We start from the raw sequence: 23,155 nt of genomic DNA, 5'->3' as shown, positions 1-23,155 counted from the left end.
TATAAGTTCATCATATTCATCTTAACTATGGTTGAATTACTAAGATACCACACACCACAAGCATATTTTGAAAACACAGCATAAAATTGCATCTAATTTGTAATAATATCATAGATGCAGAGAAATGATTTGGAAGATGATTGGAGTAAAATCCAATAGTCTTCATGAATCACGTTAAGGTGTGGCTAAAAATGTTATAATTCAACCCCGGCCCCACCGTTAAAAAAAAGAAAAAGGAGGGGAAGAGGCATGGGCCTTCGACGTGGCAACCATACGTTGGTCCAACTTCGTAGCCTCGTCATCATGGTCCCCTAAGTTATTGAAGCAATAATGGAGTACACATTATGATTGGTCAGGAAGGCTATTCGCTGTTCTTGGCTCAAATAACCAGTCTGAAGCTGTAGGCCCACCTAAGTGCAGGGCCCACTCTCGGCTGGCTTGGATGTACCCCTCTTCCCCCCTCATTTCCCTCCACATCCAGCTAATCAACCAATGGTAATGGCAGTCACCACTGTAGCAGAAGGCCATCTACAAATACCTACGACAGGTGAGGCGGATGGTCTCAGGGTTCTCTCCTCTCTCCTCCCTCATAGTATTGAGAAGCAAAAAAATAGCAATAGCTCAAGGAGGAGATGAGAGGGGGAGGCTTCTTCAGTGTTCTCTTCGTCTTATTTCCTATCCTCTTTCTCCTCTCGCTACCATCTGCTGCGAAACCAGCAATCTTTTCACGTGATTTCCATGCAACATGGGCAGGATCCCACATCAAGCAACTCAACAATGGCATCGCAATCCAACTCTTACTCGATCAATCCTCAGGTGCTCATTTTCCTTCTCTCTGTCTCTATTTTAGCCTCTGTCATCTCCGAGTAGAACAGATGGTGTGAATATAACTTTGCTCTGTTTGAAAAAAAGGTTGCGGGTTCGCTTCGAATAACAAATTCATGTTCGGACATGTCAGCATGAAGATCAAGCTCATCCCTGGAGACTCCGCAGGAACTGTGACAGCCTTTTACGTGCGTGATTTTTTGATTGTTCTATTTTTTTTTGATACACTGTTCCTCTATTTGGTTAGAGCTTGTTTGGGTTGGAGTAGTGTCAGATATTTGATTTTCCAAGAAAGTCAGTGGGCTCCGAGTTATATTCATGGCTTTTTTGCAGCTCAATTCAGACACCGAGGCTGTTCGAGATGAGCTCGACTTTGAGTTCTTGGGGAACAGGTCTGGGCACCCATATACAGTCCAGACCAACGTGTATGCCCATGGGAAGGGAGACAGAGAGCAGAGGGTGAACCTCTGGTTCGACCCATCGGCAGATTTCCACACCTACTCCATCTTCTGGAATCGCCAACACATTGTGTGAGTAGCGACGCTTGTCTCCCAACCTCGTTAAATTTGATATCACCTTCTAAGATAATGATATATATATTCGGACCTTCTCAAGGTAAAATCAAGTCTAAGATAATGAAGTTAAGTCTATAACCTGCATCCCTGCATCTTGCATCTTTCGAGCATCCTCTGCCAATGTCTCATGTTCTTTTTCTGTCGTCTTTTCTTTTTCTCTCTGCACTCCTTTCATATTCCATTCGCAAGTCCTTTTCATTTAAACTAACAGCAAACGGATCCACAAAGCCAACCTCAATAGATGGACACTTCTCTTTCAGAGTATGAGATAGTTTTGAACCTTAACGATCACAGAAAGCTAAGCAAATACCTTCAGATAGGGGGATAGGATCCCTGTTTTAAATTAGAGAAAGTAGAGAATTCTAGCTGACACTGAAAATGTTCCGGTTTAACTAAGATTCCTGTCCAATGGATGAGGACACCACAGAAGCGAAAGAAAAAGATACAAAATACCAATCAGAACTGGGTCTCCCTTGGCTTGACTTCAGCAGCATTATTGCCCATCCCCATGTCCCCCCGGCCAGTCTCCACTGTCGTAGTCCTATTAAAGGCCAGCCAGCTCAGACCAGGACTTCTTTTCGTAAGGGAAACCCAAGCCCCTGACACCAGAACGTCACAAATGGTCACGGCTTCTCTCCACCAATATCCTTCCATCAGACAAGCTACGGTTCATTGCTTGCTCACTGCATGGACATGAAAGCCACAAGAATCCTTCATACTACTAAACTTCAAATTACTCGAAGACAATCCCCTCTCAAATCACGTAAAACGACAAGAAGTAATTAAGTCGTAAAACAACACTGCTCACCAATAAGAGAGAGGACAGGAGCTGCTTCCCACGAAAGGCACACGAGAACTAAAGTTTCTTGCTCGACTGGTGTGTCGTGAATCCAAGGAACTAAAATATATGGCATTCTGCAACAGTTTTTTCGTAGACGCCATTCCCATAAGAGTATTCAAGAACAATCAAGCGAGGGGAGTGGCGTACCCCAATGCCCAGCCCATGGGAATCTATTCAACTCTCTGGAACGCCGACAACTGGGCAACACGAGGTGGCTTGGAGAAGATCGACTGGAGCAAAGCTCCCTTCTACGCCTACTACAAAGACTTCAACATCGAGGCCTGCGCCGTTCCTGGTGCTCCGAGCCATTGCAACACCCTCAGCAACTGGTGGGACGCTCCTTCCTACCATCAGCTCAGTCCGATCCAGGCCAGGGCGTACCGCTGGGTCCGGCTGCACCACATGGTCTACGATTACTGCACCGACCGCCCCCGAAACCCTGTCCCACCGCCGGAATGCTTCGCTGGAATCTGAAGGAAGTAGTTGTTAAGAAATAGTGTTAATAGACCACCCTGTAGAACTTGTTTGAATAATTATTGAACCCTGTGTACATGCAGTCGTAATAATAGCAATAATAATGATGTTGTGCTCTTGGTGTTACCATGAAGCCTTTCAGCTTTGTCTGCCATCAAAGTAAACGAGACAAAACCTTTAACTGCATTAAATACAGCAGAGACGCCTGTAAGTCTTCTAACCATGCTCGCCCTCAATTATTTATGAGAGGTGGACCAGGCTTCTGAATAATTCTGAGGAACGCAAGAGTAAGGATTTAAGAAGAGATGGGTTGCAATGTTGCATAGGTACAAGGGGTGGGCATCATAAAAATTTCATGACATGGTATTATTAGCATCATAGGTACAAGCAGTAGATATATTTTGGAACTCTTCAGTGTTTATCTGATATTTTACTGTCTGTGGTACAAAAGTTTGTGGATGGCATCCCCTTCAGGCACTTACAAAAGCTAAAAACTATAGCATCTCCTAGAAAAATCTCAAGCCTTGAGATTAGTAATTTCAAAGAAAATGGTAGATTGTGATTTTCAAGTTAAAGTCTCGAGTCTTCAAGTCAGTAGTAGTTTGATGGAGATTTTTTAGTTGTTTACCCAAAAGTACATGATTTCCACTCCAGGTCACCTAGAATGCATATCAAAGAGAGCAGTGCAGCGCAACTCGAAGCCAATAATAGAACATTCTGAGCAGCTAATTAAGTTTGATTCTTATCCCAACACCAAAAGGGTGATATAAGTGCATGGTCTTGGATTGAAACAGCATATAGAAAGTTGCAAAATGCATCAGACCTTGCCAGTTTTAAAGAGGTTGAAACCAAATCTTATCAATATACACAAAAAAGCATGCCGGCCCCCTCGGCAATAGCTGTTAACACTTGCAGAGCATCCAGGAACAGTAATGAGCAGTAAAAAGGAAGCTAATAGGCTTGGCATAAATTTGGATGGATTAGAGAGAGATCCAAGATGAATCCAATTATTGTTTGGGAATGAGAAATTCGTGCTAGTATAGGCCTTGGGTGAATGTTTGGTGCGTGGGACCGAGACCAACCAGGACTGCCCAAATTTCTCTCCTTTTGTGTTTTCCTATGAGCCATGGAAAAAGATTGGGACCACGACATGCAAGTTCTTACATAATAATAATAATCGATAACAAATTGCTTTATGTACTTTTGTTTATTGCTGTAGTACCAATAACGTGCTATACATATGTATAGCATGTTTGTTCGCTGTCTATCCATCCATCCATCCATCTATATATATATCATGCACATACAAACAGATCTATGTGTATGTACATACATATTAAGTAGCTGTACGATTCCATGGTGCCAGTAATTTCTTGATGATGATTTTGGGCTAATAATTTGCTTTATCATCTAGCACTTTCTTTTCTTTTATTACATGATTTAATATCATCATTTTTTGATGACTTCTTCCTACTAGTTCCTAGTGAAAGTTGCCCATGCAAAGAATTTTTAAGCCTTCACCACACATTCTATCTGAATTACCATTTCTTCCCCTCCACTTTCATAATGCATCGATATAATTCTGAAATGTTACCTTTGAAAGGGTCTCCTTGGAATTTCACAAAACCTTTCCTAAGAATACTACTATCCACCTCATTCTTCTCCACACAAAACTACTCCCTCCATCACTCATTATCTAGCTTCCTTTTTAATTGTTGCTAAGCAATTGAAAGCAAGCAAAGATTGAGAGTCGAACATTCTTTTAAGTAGCTAGGAATAAGTTACATTTTGAATTTTTTGCTAAATTATAGTGTGTCCACAAAAAGGGGAAAGAAGCAGATCTGCTGGTCAAATTGCTGCATAACATGATCAAAACAATTATTAGTGATAATGTTTAGCGTTCGTATTATTATATTGTTAAGAACTTATTAAAACAAAATGCAAAGATCACCTCTCACAATTATCACCATCTGCTCTAGAGGGGAGGGGGAACAATCATCAGCTTCGACATCTGACTTGCGGCAAGCCGAGATCAGAGTGTTCTCGGCATAACATTATGCTAATAGATGTCTTGTTCTCAGCCATGATGTTTATGATACCAAAGTTATGGGCACTTGAAGAAATTATAGAAACAATCCCGGTGAATTATAACACCAACTAGGTCGGAACCCTGAAAAGATATAACTTTGCAGCGCCTACAGCACCAAGAAGATAGTCATTAGCATCAGCAAACACCACTTGGTCTACTTGCAGATTAATATCTTTGCAGCATTTTCTTTACTTCCTTTGGTCCCCCAACCTATAAATCCATAACACTTTGTGATGTGATCTGCCTAGCTTGATCTCTTCAATGATTGACTTACCAGTGATTATGGTTTTTGAATTAGAATTGTTGAGGTTGAAATCTGGCCTGGGGGTGACCACGCTAGAAGAAGCCAAGGAGACACCAGCCGGGACAGTCACCTCCTACGCTCTAAGGTACCTGCACAAAGGTTTGGCCGAGGATTCCAGTGAATGCCCTCCGATGGCTAAGCTAGCCGAGCTTTTGGAGAAGTATCTGAGTGCCTTGGATAGCCTCTTGTAGCTTAAAATAGCTTATAATGGCTTTGACTCATTAAGTCCACAAACTATGACGACCACAGTTGATCATAGTACCAAGAATTTTTTTATATTAAAAAAAACATTAAACTACAATTGATTTATGCAGGAGAATCGATTAACTTCTTGGATTTGCTTTAGTTAGCAAAGAATAACCTTATTGAAGATGTATGTAATCGTGTATTAAGAAAACCAAGGCTAAAATTTGCTGATAATTTGCAACCAAAGCCATGAGCACGAGCCCTCGTCCGAACTCTTTGGTGTTGGACTCATTTATCTCTGTTCACTAATTATTTCAATTAGGGCTGCCTCCAATGTTGTTTCCAATTTCCCCAAATCCTTTCCTGCCACTTTCAACCATGTTAATTGATGCCCTCCACAGCTCCACTCCTCTTTCACCGATCCTTACCTTACATTAGAATTGCCTTCATCAGTAGAACTCTTATTCCACATATAGCTATGAGATGTACCCCAAATTGGTGTTTTATTAACTGTCAGTATATTTGTTTCTTACGTGCCGTTCATGCAGCATATTCATTCAATTCTTGCAATTATTTGAAAGCATCCCTGCATAAACTGCTATTCCTAGTAAAACAAATAATTAAAGAAAGATCTACGATCACAAATTACACACACACACACACACACTATATTTATATGTATACATATGTGTATACATACATACATACATACGTACATACATACATATGTGTGTGTGTATATATATATATCTATATATGTATATATATGTGTGTGTGTGTGTGTGTGTATATATATATATATATGTATACATATGTGTGTGTGTGTGTGTGTATATATATAATTCAGAATAGTGAGATATGTGATCTTTATTTATAAATTTGTACAGGGTGAGCTTTCTTTCCAAAAACAAATGGTTCTCACAGGATATAAGGGAGGTGTATCTGAGCATGAGAGCCCTAAGAAAAAGGCAATTAAATGTTTAATGTAGAAACAAGCATGTCAATCGCGATCATTCAAATTGCTAACCAACAGAAAGGACCAAAACATTGTCGTGATACCAAAATAGTTACCCTGGCATGTGAATATCGGAAAGACAGGTCCAGTAGCCAAAATATGCTAAAAAAAGAAAATTCTAACTAATGTGGGATGTTCCATTTAAGCAATCAAATAGATGTTGCAGTCAAACAAAGGATCTAATGTTAGATGATGATGATGTTGATGTAAGCATACTGAAGCTAACTGTACAGATATCATAAATCAGGATAGTTAATAAACCAAACTTTAGAGCAGGGAAACATGGGTCCTCCTCCTCCTCCTCCTCTTGAGGACTAAAAAACATGGGTTCTTCTCCTTAAAGAAACAAAGATGCAGGTTTATTATCACATTGATTTACATGGTAACCTTGGAGTAGTTTTGCACTTCCACATCCACAGAAACTCGTTTTGTGTGAAGTGGGAATTATTATTGTTGCCGGAAATTGGACCCGGGGGCGACCACAGGCTGAGGAGGAGGAGCTCTGGCGAGTGGCGCATCGGCGGGCTGCATCCTCCGAGGATCCTGCAAGAAGCCGGTGGCCGGGGTTTCCGGCGACGGCCCTTTGATGCTTAAGTCGGAGGGGAGCTTTTGTGGAGAAAAAGAGAGAGAGAGATTGCATGCCGGAGTCAGAGTCCCAGAATCTCCTTCAAGAGGAAGAAGTTCCACTTCTATAGAAAGGATACAGGGTTACCTGTGATGTGACTGAGGCGAATTAATGAGTTACCGTCATGATTGGGCGTGATCGTATGAATTAATGAGTTGCCATGGGTGACTGGACGAAGTGGTGTGAGTCAACTAGTTGCCTTGGATGGCCGGAGATTTTGAGTAAGCTTGGGGTCCAAACCCCTACCCAAGCCCGGCCCTAATTTTTTTTCCGGGCTTCGGGCCGGGCCGGGGCCCGAAAAATTTTTAAGGAACAAGGCCCGAGCCCGGCCCGAGCCCGGCCCGAGCCCATTTGGGCCCTAACCTGGGCCGGCCCGTTTGAGTAACATAGGGAAGCCAGGACCTCAAACAACGCATGAGACTATCAACCTAGAAGATAAGGCTCTTTACCAAACCCCAACAAATTGAATGGACCTATTGCCAGTTGCTGTGTCTTAAATTCTTGTCCACCAACCTGCAATAAATTCGGAAACCTGACACACTAGGTGGCTAAAAGTAATTGCATCTTGTGCTTAACAGCTATGAATAATCTCACTTCGCACATGAATTTGAAGCATCAGAGCACAGGGATGATGCCACCAACAGAATCTTGGTACTCTTGATACAGTTCTGTAAATTTGAAATATACAATACAACAAAGGTGTCCCCTTCATTCCAAAAGCTAAATACACTTGATTCGTATTATCAATCCAGAAACTGCAAAACTTATCAGGGAATGGGGTGAAATAAAAAAAAACATATTTCGATTACCCAAGGAGATGAATCTGCGAGAACTATATACAAGTCAAGCTTCGGAGTTTCTGGTTTTTTGCGCACTCCTCCTGCAATGTATTAGAATAAAAAAAACTTAAGATGTGAACCATCTGCCAGCAGGGACATGGAATGCTGACAGGGAAGCAACCAGCAAACGAAAGAACTTGTGCTAGAGTATTCACTCCTGGTAACATCCCAAGTAAAAAATGAAGACAATCTGCAAACATTTTTTAGAGTGGTTTTAAACGAAATGCAAACGCGATCGGGCTGAGTATGGGCCGCGTTCGGGCTGAGTATGGGCGCGGGCTTGGGTCGGGCCCGGGTCGGGCCAATGAGATACCCGAGCCCGGCCCGAAATAGAAATGGGCTTAATTATTCAGCCCGAGCCCGGCCCGAAATGCATTGGCCCTAGCCCATAGCCCTTCCGCGGGCGGCCCGACCCGATGGGCTTCGGGCCGGCCCGAGCCCACTTCCAGCCCTAGGTCCGTAGAGATCATGCGCATTTAATTGTTGACAGTCGCAGCAGGGTTTGGTCCCTGGTTGATATGTTGTGGCATGGCCGGCAAGCAAAGCATGGTGTGGTGAGACTGTTGCAGGGCGTAGCCGCAGTATGTGGATGACGAGCTCGGCCTTCTGGGCTCGGCCTGCATGAGCTCGGCCTGCATGACCTCGGCTCGCATGAGCTCGGTCTTCTGAGCTCAGCCTGCATAAGCTTGGTCTTCTGAGCTCGGCCTGCATGAGCTCGGTCTTCTAAGCTCGGTTTGCATGAGCTCGGTCTTACTGTTGGATTTAGGTGCTTTAATTGTATTTGTGGGGTGGTACATTTTTTTTCCCAACACTACCAAGTTCGAGATGCTTTTTGGATCGGGCGAAGGAAGTAGTCCAGTCGTCGATCATCCTGTAATATAGCCAAATATCTATGGAGATGTATGTGCTAAGTAGGGTGTACCTCTCGTGCAGTCGGAGCTAACGGCCTTAAACCGAGCTGTCCAAGCCAAGATAAACGACTATGCTTCGAGGTCGACTTCAGTGGCCTTCTTTGGCTTGTGATCGACTCAGCAGGGTGCCCCCACTCAGATTGGGGTACATCGTCGTAGGAGGCATCGAATGTCGTCGAAATAGCGTCGAAATGGCGTCGAAATGTCGTCGAAGTGGCGTCGAAATGGTGTTGAAGTGTCGTCGAAGTGACGTCGAAATGGCGTCGAAATGGCATCGAATACCGTCGAAATTGGACCCGGGGGCGACCACTGGCTGAGGAGGAGGAGTTCCGGCGAGTGGCGCATCGGCGGGCTGCGTCCTCCGGGGATCCTGCAAGAGGCCGGTGGTCGGGGTTTCCAGCACCGGCCCTCCGATGCTTAAATTAGAGGGGGGCTTTTGTGGAGAAAGAGAGAGAGATATTGCATGCCGGAGTCAGAGTCCCAGAATCCCCTTCAAGAGGAAGAAGTTCCCCTTTTATAGAAGGGATACAGGGTTACCTGTGCTGTGACTGAGCAAATTAATGAGTTACCATCATGATTGGGCATAATCGTATGAATTAATAAGTTGTCATGGGTGACTGGACAAAGTGGTGTGAGTCAATTAATTGCTGTGGATGGCCGAAGATTTTGAGTAAGCTGGGGGTCCGTAAAGATCATGCGCATTTAATTGTTGACAGTCGCAGCAGGGTATGGTCCCTGGTTGATATGTCATGGCATGACCGGCAAGCAAAGCATGGTGCGGTGAGACTGTTGCAGGGCGTGACTGCAATATGGACGACGAGCTCGGCCTTTTGGGCTCGGCCTGCATGACTCGGTCTGCATGAGCTCGGCCTGCATGAGCTCAGTCTACATGAGCTCGATCTTCTAAGCTCAGCCTGCATAAGTTCGGTCTTCTGAGCTCGGCCTGCATGAGCTCGACCTTCTAAGCTCGGCCTACATGAGCTCGGCCTTACTGTCGGATTTGGGTGCTTTAATTGTATTTGTGGGGTGGTCCATTTTTCTCCCAACAGATATCTTCCGAGTGAAAACAACCACAGATATACTTCAGTCACACAAGGGTGGAACAGTTCTTTCCTCAAACTATCCTATCATGATAAACCATTTGAAGGAAAGCAACACCAAACTCCTCGGAAAACAAATTAATAATATTTTGTATATATCGAAGATTATATTAGTAAATAATCGATACGAAACTAAACACACGTCCGCACGGCTTCCACATTGTACATTCCATGTCCTCTCATGGGTGATTAAATCACTGAACTTTAGGTTATCCTCAACACTCAAAGGACATTAAGAGGTACTGGCCATTGATTGAGTGAGACGGAAGCAAGCCAAGGATCATTGAAAACAGATAAACTTTCTGCTATATGTGGACCCTGATCAGAGATAAACTTCTCCATTAATGAAGCATTCTTTAGAGCTTTAAAATCAATCCAAGAACCACGAAACTTATGCTTGGCCCAGATAAATTTGCTCCAGATGCTATTAGACTTAAGGACCACCTGAACTGCGGCCTTCCCCATAGGACTGGTGCTTGGTTTTCCAGCTCTGCAGACCAATACCCCCAAGATTATAAGGGGAACACATGGCTTCCCGGGCCACTATATTGCAGTCTTTTCTAATCAGCAGAATGACCTCAAATAAAACCTCCGATACTCCAAAGTGTCGATAAATCTCGTAGGGATGGGGCAAGTAGATTTTGCATGGGTCACCCTCCTTACAAAAGAAGGAGCTCTCCATTTCCAACGCTCTGTCCTACTCCGAGCTTTGTCCATTAAAAAATGCAGACAGATCTTTTGCCAGAGAATGGCACGTCGAGGTAGTTCCAAGCAGTTTCTTTAATGTCAATTCCAAGAAATGGAATGATATGACATCGATCGTCAAATTTCACTGCCTGACAACAATATCTTTAATCTCATGACTATTAGACTTCATCTTTTGCCGGAGAATGGCACGCCGAGGTAGTTCCAAACAGTTTTTTAATGTCAATTCGAAGAAATAGAATGATATGACATCGATCGTCATTGAGAAAATTCACTGCCTCACTTGACTGGCGCAGTAATTTGCAACAACATCTTTAATCTTATGACTGTCGGCTTCGTAGCTCTCGCCGCCACGAAACGATGATCTACAAAGAAGAGGTGGGACACCATTGGACCGCTAGCAGAACGTTGAAAGACCTTGACATCACCTCTGGAAATGTTGGGGATCACATGGCTTCCTGGGCCACTTATCCAGTCTTTTCTAATCAAAAGAATGACCCCAAATGGAACCTCTGATACTCCAAAGTGTCGATAATTCCTGAAGGGATGGGGCAGGTAGATTTTTCAAGGATCATCCTCCTAACAAAAGATGGACCTCTCCATTTCCAACCCTCTGTCCTACTCCGAGCTTTGTCCATTAAAAATTTCAGACAGATATTTTGCCTGAGAATGGCACGCCGAGGTAGTTCCAAGCAGTTTCTTTAATGTCAATTCCAAGAAATAGAATGACATGACATCGATCGTCATTGAGAAAATTCACTGCCTGACTTGACTGGCACAGTAATTTGCAACAGTATCTTTAATCTCATGACTATTAGACTTCGTTGCTCTCCTCGCTGCGAACAATCATCTGCAAGGAAGAGGTGGGACGCTATTGGACCACTAGCAGAAGGTTGAAGGACCTTGGACATCACCTCTGGAACTGTTGGGGCCTGGAGGCTTATCGGATGACATCTCCACCATGGCATTATATATTTCTTGATCAGTCACCGAAGCACTAGACATCTGATCATCAGTGTCGTATGCTTGCATTGGCATTGAAGAGAGCTGGTGTTGCTGGAAATTGGACCCGGGGGCCACCGTGAAGCCGGGGAAGGAGGAGCTCCGCTGCTGCAGGGGGCGGACGGCGGTGCGCCGGCTGGCTGCGTCCTCCGCTGCGGGGAGGTGTGCAAGTCCTGCAAAGAAAACCGGTGGCCGGGCTCCCCGGCGCCGGCCCTCCGATGCCTAAGTCAGAGGGGGCAAGTATGTGGAGAGAGCAGGGGAGAGAGTATGTGGAGAAGACAAAGAGAATCTCGTGTTCAATTGTGTCTGTGCTGTTTTCTTCCTTTTTCCCCCGGTCTAGGAGGGTTCTCTCCAGCTCCGGGTTTTTTCTCTGGTTTTTGGTCCTCTCTCCCTTTTCCCTCCAGGTTTCCTTTTATAGGAGGATTTTTGTTACCTGAGAGGTGACAGGAGGTTTGTCTTGTTTTGTAATAATTGGGCACGATTTGGCCCATTAATGGCGTAATGGGGAACGGGACCGGATCAGACCGGAATCAGGGAGTTGTCACGGTCGATCGGACCTGTTGGAGTGGTTGAACCGCCGGCTGTGGTGGGCCTGGGGTCCGTGGATGGTAAGTGCATTTATTACCGAATGAACCGGCGGTCAGGGAGAGCCATACGTTCTGATGGTTCAGTGATCCGGAGATCGTCTTGGGCCGTGTTCATTAAATGCCTGAGTGCATCGGAGACTTGAGGGAGTCTCATGCATTAATGGCAGGTCGTGCCGAACGCCTGAGGAGATCTGATGCCTTGATGGCTTGGAGATAGTGGCAGGTTGCAAGCCGTAGGAGTTGTCAAGTCCCTTGGACTTTAGGCGGAGGTTGAACATTTGGTTAAGGCATCGGCTCGGCAAGGGTGCCGAGCCGAGCTGATCGCCCAATGGGGCGCCCTGTGGCGGGGCTGCTTTGAGTACTCCTGGTTGGCGCCCTTTAGGCGAGCATCTTCTAGCAGAGCGCCTCGGCGCTGTCTTTGGTCGACACTTTCTAACCGAGCAGCTTATTTTGGTTGGGCACCTCTTGGCGCGCACTCTGGTCGGCGCCTTCTAGTCGAGCGCCTTCCTGGTCGGCGCTTTCTGGTCTCGGCCTTCTGGCCTCGGCTCTCTGGCCTCGGCTCTCTGTGCTCGGCCTTCTGTGCTCGGCCTGCTGTGCTCGGCCTGCTGTGCTCGGCCCGCTGTGCTCGGCCTGCTGTGCTCGGCCTATGAGCTCGATCACTTGGACGAGCTCGAGAGCGGAAGAGCTCCATCACTTGGATGAGCTCGAGAGCGGAAGAGCTCCATCACTTAGGATGAGCTCGAGAGCGGAAGAGCCCGATCACTTAGGATGAGCTCGAGAGCGGAAGAGCTCCATCACTTGGGATGAGCTCGAGCTTGCTGATGGATTTGGGTGCTATAATTACATTTGTGGGGTGGTCCATTTTTCACCAACACTACCCCCCGACTTCCGAGTCCGAGCTGCTTTTTGGCTCGGGCGAAGGAAGTAGTTCGGTCATCGATCGTCCTGGTGCTGTGAGCGTTCTTACACCAAGGCGACTGAAGACGCTTTTTCTGCTCGGAGTCCGTTCTTTGGGGACGTCGGCAGAGAAGAGTCCAAGGATAAAATGATGTAAAGACATTAAATGAATGGGTACCTTGTACCGTGTGCGTCCTTGCGCCGAGGCGACTGAAGACGCTTTTTCTGCTCGGAGTCCGTTCTTTGGGGACATCGGCAGAGAGGAGTCCAAGAATAAAATAATGTAAAGACATTAAATGAATGGGTACCTTGTACCGTGTGCGTCCTTGCGCCGAGGCGACTGAAGACGCTTTTTCTGCTCGGAGTCCGTTCTTTGGGGACATCGGCAGAGAGGAGTCCAAGAATAAAATAATGTAAAGACATTAAATGAATGGGTACCTTGTACCGTGTGCGTCCTTGCGCCGAGGCGACTGAAGACGCTTTTTCTGCTCGGAGTCCGTTCTTTGGGGACATCGGCAGAGAGGAGTCCAAGAATAAAATAATGTAAAGACATTAAATGAATGGGTACCTTGTACCGTGTGCGTCCTTGCGCCGAGGCGACTGAAGACGCTTTTTCTGCTCGGAGTCCGTTCTTTGGGGACATCGGCAGAGAGGAGTCCAAGAATAAAATAATGTAAAGACATTAAATGAATGGGTACCTTGTACCGTGTGCGTCCTTGCGCCGAGGCGACTGAAGACGCTTCTCTGCTCGGACTCCGTTTTTGGAGGGCGTCGACAGAGAAATCCAATAATGGGTAATGTAAAAACATTAAATAAATGGGTACCTTGTACCGTATGCGTCCTTGCGCCGAGGCGACTGAAGACGCTTCTCTGCTCGGACTCCATTCTTCGAGGACGTCGGCAGAGAAATCCAATAATGGGTAATGTAAAAACATTAAATAAATGGGTACCTTGTACCGTATGCGTCCTTGCGCCGAGGCGACTGAAGACGCTTCTCTGCTCGGACTCCGTTCTTCGAGGACGTCGGCAGAGAAATCCAATAATGGGTAATGTAAAAACATTAAACAAATGGGTACCTTGTACCGTATGCGTCCTTGCGCCGAGGCGACTGAAGACGCTTCTCTGCTCGGACTCCGTTCTTCGAGGACGTCGGCAGAGAAATCCAATAATGGGTAATGTAAAAACATTAAATAAATGGGTACCTTGTACCGTATGCGTCCTTGCGCCGAGGCGACTGAAGACGCTACTCTGCTCGGACTCCGTTCTTCGAGGACGTCGGCAGAGAAATCCAATAATGGGTAATGTAAAAACATTAAACAAATGGGTACCTTGTACCGTATGCGTCCTTGCGCCGAGGCGACTGAAGACGCTTCTCTGCTCGGACTCCGTTCTTCGAGGACGTCGGCAGAGAAATCCAATAATGGGTAATGTAAAAACATTAAATAAATGGGTACCTTGTACCGTATGCGTCCTTGCGCCGAGGCGACTGAAGACGCTTCTCTGCTCGGACTCCGTTTTTGGAGGGCGTCGACAGAGAAATCCATCGATGAAGGAACGAGCCGAGCTCGTTGGTTGAAGCTGGTAAAGAATGAGCCGAGCTCGTTTGGCCAATAAAGACAACATCCCAACGTATCGGGGCATCCCGATGAACCGGGGCGTCTCGACGTCTCGAGGCATCCCGGCCGAGGTCGGGGTAGGAGCACGAGCCGAGCTCGTCCGGTCAGAGGACCGCTATTCAACAATCGATGGAGCACAAGCCGAGCTCGTCCGGTCAGAGAGGACCGCTACTCAATAAATGGAGCACGAGCCGAGCTCGTCCGGTCAGAGAGGACCGCTACTCAATAGTCGATGGAGCACGAGCCGAGCTCGTCCGGTCAGAGAGGACCGCTACTCAATAGTCAATGGAGCACGAGCCGAGCTCGTCCGGTTAGAGCGGACCGCTACTCAATAGTCGATGGAGCACGAGCCGAGCTCGTCCGGTCAGAGAGGACCGCTACTCATGTCTCGACGCCTCGAGCTTCCCGGTAACCGGGGCGTCCCGACGTCTCGGGGCATCCTGACCGTGGCCAGGGTAGGAGAACGAGCCGAGCTCGCTGATGGAGAGCGCACCATAAACTCATGGACATCTTCAGGGAGTCCACGCAGGTACTCCATCATTCCGAGGTATCAGGGTATCCCAACCGTGGTTAGGGAAGAAGAATAAATCTGATGCCATGGGATAATCAAGAAAATTGGTGAGCTCGGAATAAGTCTGCAAACCATCAGTTTATCGTGAAATGAAATTCATAGAGTGAAATTCATAGAATGGAATTTAATGGTTGAATAATGAGGGACCCCTTAGGGTTCTACTGGTGGTACACGCGGAGATTTTCAGAGCTCCAGCTCCGCGGAATGGGAGTCCCATTTAGAGACTCCAATTGATAAGCTCCGGGTCGGCGAATGCGCGTGACTCGGTATGGTCCCTCCCAATTCGGGGCCAGCTTCCCTCGCTCAGTTGGTCGGGAGGTTTCAGCTCTTCTTAGGACAAGGTCCCCTGGTCTGAAAGATTTGACTTTGACCCTGGCGTTGTAGTACTGAGCTGTCTTTTGGCTCGGACGAAGGAAGTAGTCCAGTCGTCGATCATCCTGCAATATAGCCAAATATATATGGAGATGTGCGTGCCAAGCAGGATGTACCTTTCATGCAGTTAGAGTTATAGTGCTTTAGGTCGACTCAGCGGCCTTCTTTGGCTTGTGGTCAACTCAGCAGGGTGCCCCCACTCAGATCAGGGCGTGTTGTCGTAGGAGGCGTCGAATGGCGTGGAAAGGCGTCGAATGGCGTCGAATGTCGTCGAAGTGTCGTCGAGTGGCGTCGAGTGGCGTCGAGTGTCGTCGAATGTCGTCGAATGTCGTCGAGTGCCGTCGAGTGGCGTCGAATGGCGTCGAATGGCGTCGAATGGCGCCGAATCGGGGCGACATTGGTCGTTTCTTGGATTCTCCGACCTGAAAATAGATAAAATATTGAAATTATTTGAAGCCAAAGTGGCGTCCTGTACCTTTTGGAGATATTTTGATGGCTTCCTAGCTTCGAAGTCCCTTAGGACTTAGCTTGGCACTAGCTTTCTTTGGCTCGATTTTCTGGGGGAGGTGTTCTGCATTCGGGCTTCTGAGCTCGGGCTTCGGAGCTTGGCAGCCTTCTGAGCTCGGCGGCCTTTGGTGCTCGGTCTTCTGAGCTCGGCGGCCTTCGGAGCTCGGCCTTCTGAGCTCGACGGCCCTCTGGACCATGAAAGGATTTAGCTTCATAGTACTTTCTTGGGGTAGAATCTCCTATGAATCTAGCCAGAGGAGCGCTCATTCTTTGGAAGGCATACAAAATAAGGCATCAGCCGAGCTTTCATGATGTACTAAAATCCTTTTTTAAAACCTTGCAATGATGAGGGAAATAGCTACAGCGTCGTCATAAAGAGGGCTCAACACCCTTTTGGTCTTCGTCAGAAAAGGAGAGGTGACTTTCACAGAGCACGGATGCTTTGAGGAAGCTCTTTTTTTCGAGCTCGGAGCTTCTGGTGCCTCTAGTTGCCCGCCCTCTGATGGTATTGATGATGCCCGTGAGAGGGCATGATCACGGACAAAATAACTCAACCGACCTCGGCGGACAAGTGCCTCGATCTCATCACGAAGCTCGTAGCAATCCTCCGTATCATGGCCGCGATCTCGGTGGAAGCGGCAGTACTTTTTCGAGTGCTTCCGCGACTCTGTCGGACGCATTCTCAATGGAGGTCGGAGGTAGCCCCGACCCTCAATCTCCATGAGGATTTCTGCTCGGGTGGATGTGAGAGGAGTGTACGTTTGAAATTTTTGGAGGGGAGACCCCGGGCGAGCTAGGCTCTTGGGCCAAGGAGGCTCTTTCTCATGCCAGGGGAATCTGCTACTTGGTTGGGAGTGCTCCTGGTGCTTCTTCTGCATCTTGGCAGGTCGTTCGGCTTCCTCCCGCCGAGAGGCCATGGCTTCCTCAGCCTTGGCGTACTTGCGAGCTCGGCCCAACATTTCGGTGAGGTCCGCAGGAAAGTTCTTCTCGATAGAGAAGAGGAACCTGTAAGACCGGGCTCCAGTCTTTAGTGCCGACATGGCGATTGACTGGTCCAGCTCCTGGACTTCCCATGTTGCGGCAGTAAACCGATCCAAGTACTCCTTGAAGGACTCTCCCTCCTCTTGTTTGATGTCAAGGAGGGAGTCCGATGTCCGCCGCTGGGGCTGGCTAGCGGCAAAATTACTGGCGAACTGCCTGCCGAGCTGCTCAAAGGAGGAGACAGTACTCGGCTTCAGCCCGGTGAACCAAAGCCGGGCCGGTCCTCGGAGCGTTGCTGGAAAGGCTTTGCACATCATGGCCTCCGAGGCTCCTCGTAGGGCCATTAAGACCCGGTAACTCTCCAGGTGGTCAAAGGGATCTGCCTTGCCGTTGTAAGGCTCCACCTGGGGCATCTTGAACCGGAGGGGAACCGGTTCATCTTCAATCTCCTGGGAGAAGGGCGACTTCGTATTGAACTCGAAGTCGCCGTTACGTCCCGATTTTCTCCCGTGGAGTGCCTGGATTTGGCGCTCCAGCTTTTCCACCTTCTTGTCGAGTTCATCGTTCTGGAAGATCGCTACAGCGGTTCCTCCGGGTGCCGGTTGCCCTGGAACCGACTCAGCTTCTGAAGGCTGTGGCCAGCCTCCGTGATCTCTGACTGGGTGCCCTCTCCAGAGGGAGGCCTGGACTTGAGAGTCCTGACCTCGAAGAAGAAGCCCGCTTGTAGGGGGCTCCGGTTGAACTGGAGCCGGGGGAGGCGGTGCTGCTGGGATGCCCCTGGGTTGCAAGCTTTGGACGGCGGTAGCCAACGCCTGCACTTGCTGCACCAGGGCATCAAATTGTTCCGGTTGAACTTGAGGTGCTGGCTCAACCGGGGGTGATGAGTTCCGAACGGAACGCTCCGGGCTAGGTGGAGGACGTCGAGAGGCATTGGAAGCCCCTTTGCTTCTTAGCTTCATGGCAGCGAACTCGGGCCCTTCCTCTAGCGCCAACTGTTGCTGGAAATTGGACCCGGGGGCCACCGTGAAGCCGGGGAAGGAGGAGCTCCGCTGCTGCAGGGGGCGGACGGCGGTGCGCCGGCTGGCTGCGTCCTCCGCTGCGGGGGGGTGTGCAAGTCCTGCAAAGAAAACCGGTGGCCGGGCTCCCCGGCGCCGGCCCTCCGATGCCTAAGTCAGAGGGGGCAAGTATGTGGAGAGAGCAGGGGAGAGAGTATGTGGAGAAGACAAAGAGAATCTCGTGTTCAATTGTGTCTGTGCTGTTTTCTTCCTTTTTCCCCCGGTCTAGGAGGGTTCTCTCCAGCTCCGGGTTTTTTCTCTGGTTTTTGGTCCTCTCTCCCTTTTCCCTCCAGGTTTCCTTTTATAGGAGGATTTTTGTTACCTGGGAGGTGACAGGAGGTTTGTCTTGTTTTGTAATAATTGGGCACGATTTGGCCCATTAATGGCGTAATGGGGAACGGGACCGGATCAGACCGGAATCAGGGAGTTGTCACGGTCGATCGGACCTGTTGGAGTGGTTGAACCGCCGGCTGTGGTGGGCCTGGGGTCCGTGAATGGTAAGTGCATTTATTACCGAATGAACCGGCGGTCAGGGAGAGCCATACGTTCTGATGGTTCAGTGATCCGGAGATCGTCTTGGGCCGTGTTCATTAAATGCCTGAGTGCATCGGAGACTTGAGGGAGTCTCATGCATTAATGGCAGGTCGTGCCGAACGCCTGAGGAGATCTGATGCCTTGATGGCTTGGAGATAGTGGCAGGTTGCAAGCCGTAGGAGTTGTCAAGTCCCTTGGACTTTAGGCGGAGGTTGAACATTTGGTTAAGGCATCGGCTCGGCAAGGGTGCCGAGCCGAGCTGATCGCCCAATGGGGCGCCCTGTGGCGGGGCTGCTTTGAGTACTCCTGGTCGGTGCCCTTTAGACGAGCACCTTCTAGCAGAGCGCCTCGGCGCTGTCTTTGGTCGGCACTTTCTAACCGAGCAGCTTATTTTGGTTGGGCACCTCTTGGCGCGCACTCTGGTCGGCGCCTTCTAGTCGAGCGCCTTCCTGGTCGGCGCTCTCTGGTCTCGGCCTTCTGGCCTCGGCTCTCTGGCCTCGGCTCTCTGTGCTCGGCCTTCTGTGCTTGGCCTGCTGTGCTCGGCCTGCTGTGCTCGGCCCGCTGTGCTCGGCCTATGAGCTCGATCACTTGGACGAGCTCGAGAGCGGAAGAGCTCCATCACTTGGATGAGCTCGAGAGCGGAAGAGCTCCATCACTTAGGATGAGCTCGAGAGCGGAAGAGCCCGATCACTTAGGATGAGCTCGAGAGCGGAAGAGCTCCATCACTTGGGATGAGCTCGAGCTTGCTGATGGATTTGGGTGCTATAATTACATTTGTGGGGTGGTCCATTTTTCCACCAACAGCTGGTAACGTACAACTTAAAAGTTAGAGTTCCATTTGCTCATAAGATATCTGATTTCACTCTCAGACTCAGCTAAAGAACCATCTATTTCAGCAAACCTATGGATCCTGTTCTTACTCCTCATAATAGTGGATCTATGGAAAAATGTAGTATTTGCATCACCCTCTTGTAGATATGTCACTATTGATTTTTGTCTCCATAATATTTGCCACTACCTGAGAAGTTTATATTAACTCTGTAAGAGCTGTAATAGCTGTGATTGCTTCTCTACACTCAATCCACCTTCCACAGCCTACTTAACTTGTTAAGTATGGCTGCCTCGGTGGCCTCGGTTTTCCTAAACAGATTTTCCTGTTCCATTTCTTCAATTCATTTTTTAACCGACCAAGGCAGAATTCATTATGTGATCATGGGAGAGTGATTAGAACTATAATGCGAAGCACGCTGCGCAACCTCTTTTATACTTTCATATGATAATCGAAACTTTTCAAATCTAAAAGGGTTCTTTACCTTAGGCCAGTTTCGGTGCACTTGCAGGAGGATGGGATAGTGGCCAGGAGCAATTCTAGCAAATATTGAACTCGGATCTTCGAAAATAACTGGATCCGATCACCAGTTGCTACAACCCTGTCGATTCTTTCCTGCACTTTGGCTCGGTCTTGGCTGTCGTTGCACCAAGTGTCCTTAGGCCCCGAGTAGCCAAGGTGTGCTAATCCGTTAATCAACAACAGTTTTTTGAATTCACTGTCCTTTTGTTCCATGAACTGCCTACCTCCTCTCTTCTCCTCCTGGCTGCAAATAACATTGAAATCCCCCCCACAATTGCGATATGTAAGCATAATTTCTTCACGCTGCTTACTTCCTGCCATAATTCTCAGTTACTGTCAGTTATTTTCAAAGTTCAGAGTTCAACATGCATGATAAACTGGCTCACAACGTGAACAACAAGTGCAATATCTGGTCGACAATAGTCAAATAAATCGGGGCATCGACGCGCTATTGATAGCGAATAAATTCTATAAGCAGCTCATTATCAGTCGGATAAAGGTTTTGATGAAGCTCCATTGGAGTATCAACTATGTGAGAATCGGTCATACAGGTATAACTAATCAAGTCAGAAGTGTACTTTTGTTGTGACAACAAATATGCTCTACGAGGGAAAGCAAAATCAGGCCCAAAAAATAGAGAAAAGGGCAGAGATCCTTCATCTCAAACTGATGCTGAGGGTGTTGCTATGGAAGCATCATAGTTGGTAATGATCAAATCATCAATATGCAAAAAAAGAGCATCCATGCTATATGAAAACAATCATGAGAAGAGAGCATAAACATGATAACTCTCAATGATTACTAGTTGAAGAAAGGTTCGTTGTCTTGAAACCGGACTCCGTACCGGTATCACACTAGTACAATGTCAATATGATACAGTACGAGATTTTTTTGGCATACCGAATATCCGTACACCACCCATTCCAAGTATTGGTACTAAACTGGTATGGTATGATACGTCTCGTACCATCCGGTTCGGGCCGGAATGCTCCAACCAATCATAAAAAGTCTACTTGAGTCCATAAAGTTGCTTGTGTCCATAAAAAAGGGCTATTATTGCCTGATCAAATGTTAAAAAGCTTAGCCTAACAAGCACAATGGCACAAGTTCAAGTACTAAGATAGTCACTTTGCGCACGAACGATGCCAAAGACATGTCCCCAATCTACCCCTTCCACGATTCTAGATTGCAGGAATCATAAGTAGATAGCCTTTTTTTGTTGCTCTCCTCTTACCTTGTCACCGTTCAATCATATCTTTCGGTTTTTGCATATAGTGAATGAATACATCTGTATAAGTACACGAATAGATTGCTACCCTCCTTGAAAGGGAACTTTAAGGTTTAGATCTGTCATCTATTTCCAAATGTTGATATGTAATTTTAGGAACCAGTAGAGCTTGAAATGTGAATCACAATAATTTGCTAATAGAATTAGGGGCAGCAAGTCTGCTAGGTTGGCTAAGGTTAATGTAAAATAGAGATGTCTTGTCCTAGAAGCAACCAGGCGACAAAGAACTAGGAGTCTAGGAGGGTGCTAAAAAATGATTCATTTCCATGAAAAGAAAAATCTTCAAAACTTGTTCAACTTACAATTTTTTTCTAAATCACCAAGGACTAAATTTGTAAAGGTCTAGAATCTAATATATAAACTAAATGGAAGCTCTGCTTGTGTAGACTTCTCCATTTGTTGTGTGGTATTTGCTATGTGGAAACTAACATTAATGATGGGATTTAAATCCTTCTTGCATTTCACATTATCATTAATATGGTAGAAATCAGATATTAATTAAATAAAATATTAATTAAAGTTATGTATTAATTAATTGCAAACTATCTACGTGCACACTAATACTAATGATAGGATTTAAATTCTTTTCATATTCCACATTACCATTAATAAGGTGAAAGCCATACGATTAAATTAATGGGACAAAAGAGCTGATACCAAAAATACAAACAAATAATTGCAGGCTATAGAATAAAGGTTTTTAATTTATTACATAAATATTATAACAATTAACAATAGAATTTATATAACAATTAAAACAAATATATCTAATATTCATAATTTAATTTAAAATAAATATAATAAATATATATAACAAAAGCAAATAAACAACATATATTTTTTTATTTGTTACAAAAAATATATTTAATATCATATAACAATAATATGAGCATAATTTAGTTTTCGCTCAAAGCCAAATGATGAATGTCTTGGCCTAACAAGCACAATAGTGCAAGTTCAGGACTAAGACAGCCACTCTGTGCACAAAATATGCCAAAGATTCGGCCTGTCTTTGATCTTCCACTCCAAGGATTCTAGACTGTTGGGACCATTAGTAGATAATGACCCATTTTGGTTTCTCTCCTTTGACGTTATTCCATTACATCTTTTGATTATACTTTGCCATTAAAATTCCATATAGTAAATGGGCACCACTGTAGCAAAAAAAAAATGGGCACCTTTATCATAAGCACATGAATAAATCTCTACCCTTCTTGAAAGGGAACCTTAAGTTTTGTGCGGGCGATCTATTTCCAGACTTCGACATGGATTTTGAGGAACCAGTAGAGCTTGAAATGTGAGTCAAAGATTAATTTGGTAATAGCATTAGTGGCAAAGAGCTAAAAGGGTGCTTAAATATTATTCATTTATGTGAAAAGAAAAATGTTCAAAACTTGTTCAACTCATAGTTTTATGGACCATCAGGTCCTAAATCAAATCTATTATATGCATATTAAAATGTAGGCTCTACTTTTGTTGAGCTCCACTCGCCACATAGATGTTGATATTATTAATGACATAATTTAAACCGCGAAAGTTGTGTATTAATTAAATCATCGTATTAATTAATTGCAAGTTCTAGAAGAATGATGTTTAATTATCCGGTACATAGATGCTAATATTAATGATGAGATTTAAATTCTTCTTGCATTCATGTTACCATTAATAAGGTGAAATCCGTACAATTAAATTAATGGGACAAAAGAGTGGATACTGAAAGTATAAATAGATAATTATAGGCTATAGAATAATGGTTTTGAATTTATTATATAAACATTATAACAATTAACAAAAGAATTTATATAACATTTGAAATAAATATATCTAATATTCATAATTTATTTAATATAACATAATAAATTTATATAACAAAAGCAAATATACAACATATATCTTTTATTTGTT

General features: G+C 45.9%; 1 protein-coding gene across 1 annotated transcript; it reads left to right on the top strand.

Annotated features, from left to right (window-relative positions):
• Positions 1-545: 545 nt before the first annotated feature.
• Positions 546-2,848, top strand: LOC103701518 (probable xyloglucan endotransglucosylase/hydrolase protein 6). Its single transcript, XM_008783595.4, has 4 exons — positions 546-816; positions 913-1,013; positions 1,159-1,355; positions 2,325-2,848. Exons 1-4 carry the CDS (start codon positions 633-635, stop codon positions 2,713-2,715), a joined length of 873 nt encoding a protein of 290 aa, XP_008781817.1. The 5' UTR covers positions 546-632; the 3' UTR covers positions 2,716-2,848.
• Positions 2,849-23,155: the final 20,307 nt, after the last annotated feature.

The sequence above is a fragment of the Phoenix dactylifera genome, chromosome 1 (genome assembly GCF_009389715.1).
Source record: "Phoenix dactylifera cultivar Barhee BC4 chromosome 1, palm_55x_up_171113_PBpolish2nd_filt_p, whole genome shotgun sequence".
Classification (NCBI taxonomy): domain Eukaryota; kingdom Viridiplantae; phylum Streptophyta; class Magnoliopsida; order Arecales; family Arecaceae; genus Phoenix; species Phoenix dactylifera.
Note: the sequence above shows the minus strand (reverse complement) of the source record. Positions and strands in the feature narration are given on the sequence as shown.

Bases quoted from the DNA above. Each gene is read 5' to 3' on its own strand.
- LOC103701518 (XM_008783595.4), top strand. From the start codon at position 633: ATGAGAGGGGGAGGCTTCTTCAGTGTTCTCTTCGTCTTATTTCCTATC. The intron at 1,014-1,158 runs GTGCGTGATTTT...GCTTTTTTGCAG, and splicing joins GAACTGTGACAGCCTTTTAC to CTCAATTCAGACACCGAGGC. The intron at 1,356-2,324 runs GTGAGTAGCGAC...ATTCTGCAACAG, and splicing joins TGGAATCGCCAACACATTGT to TTTTTTCGTAGACGCCATTC.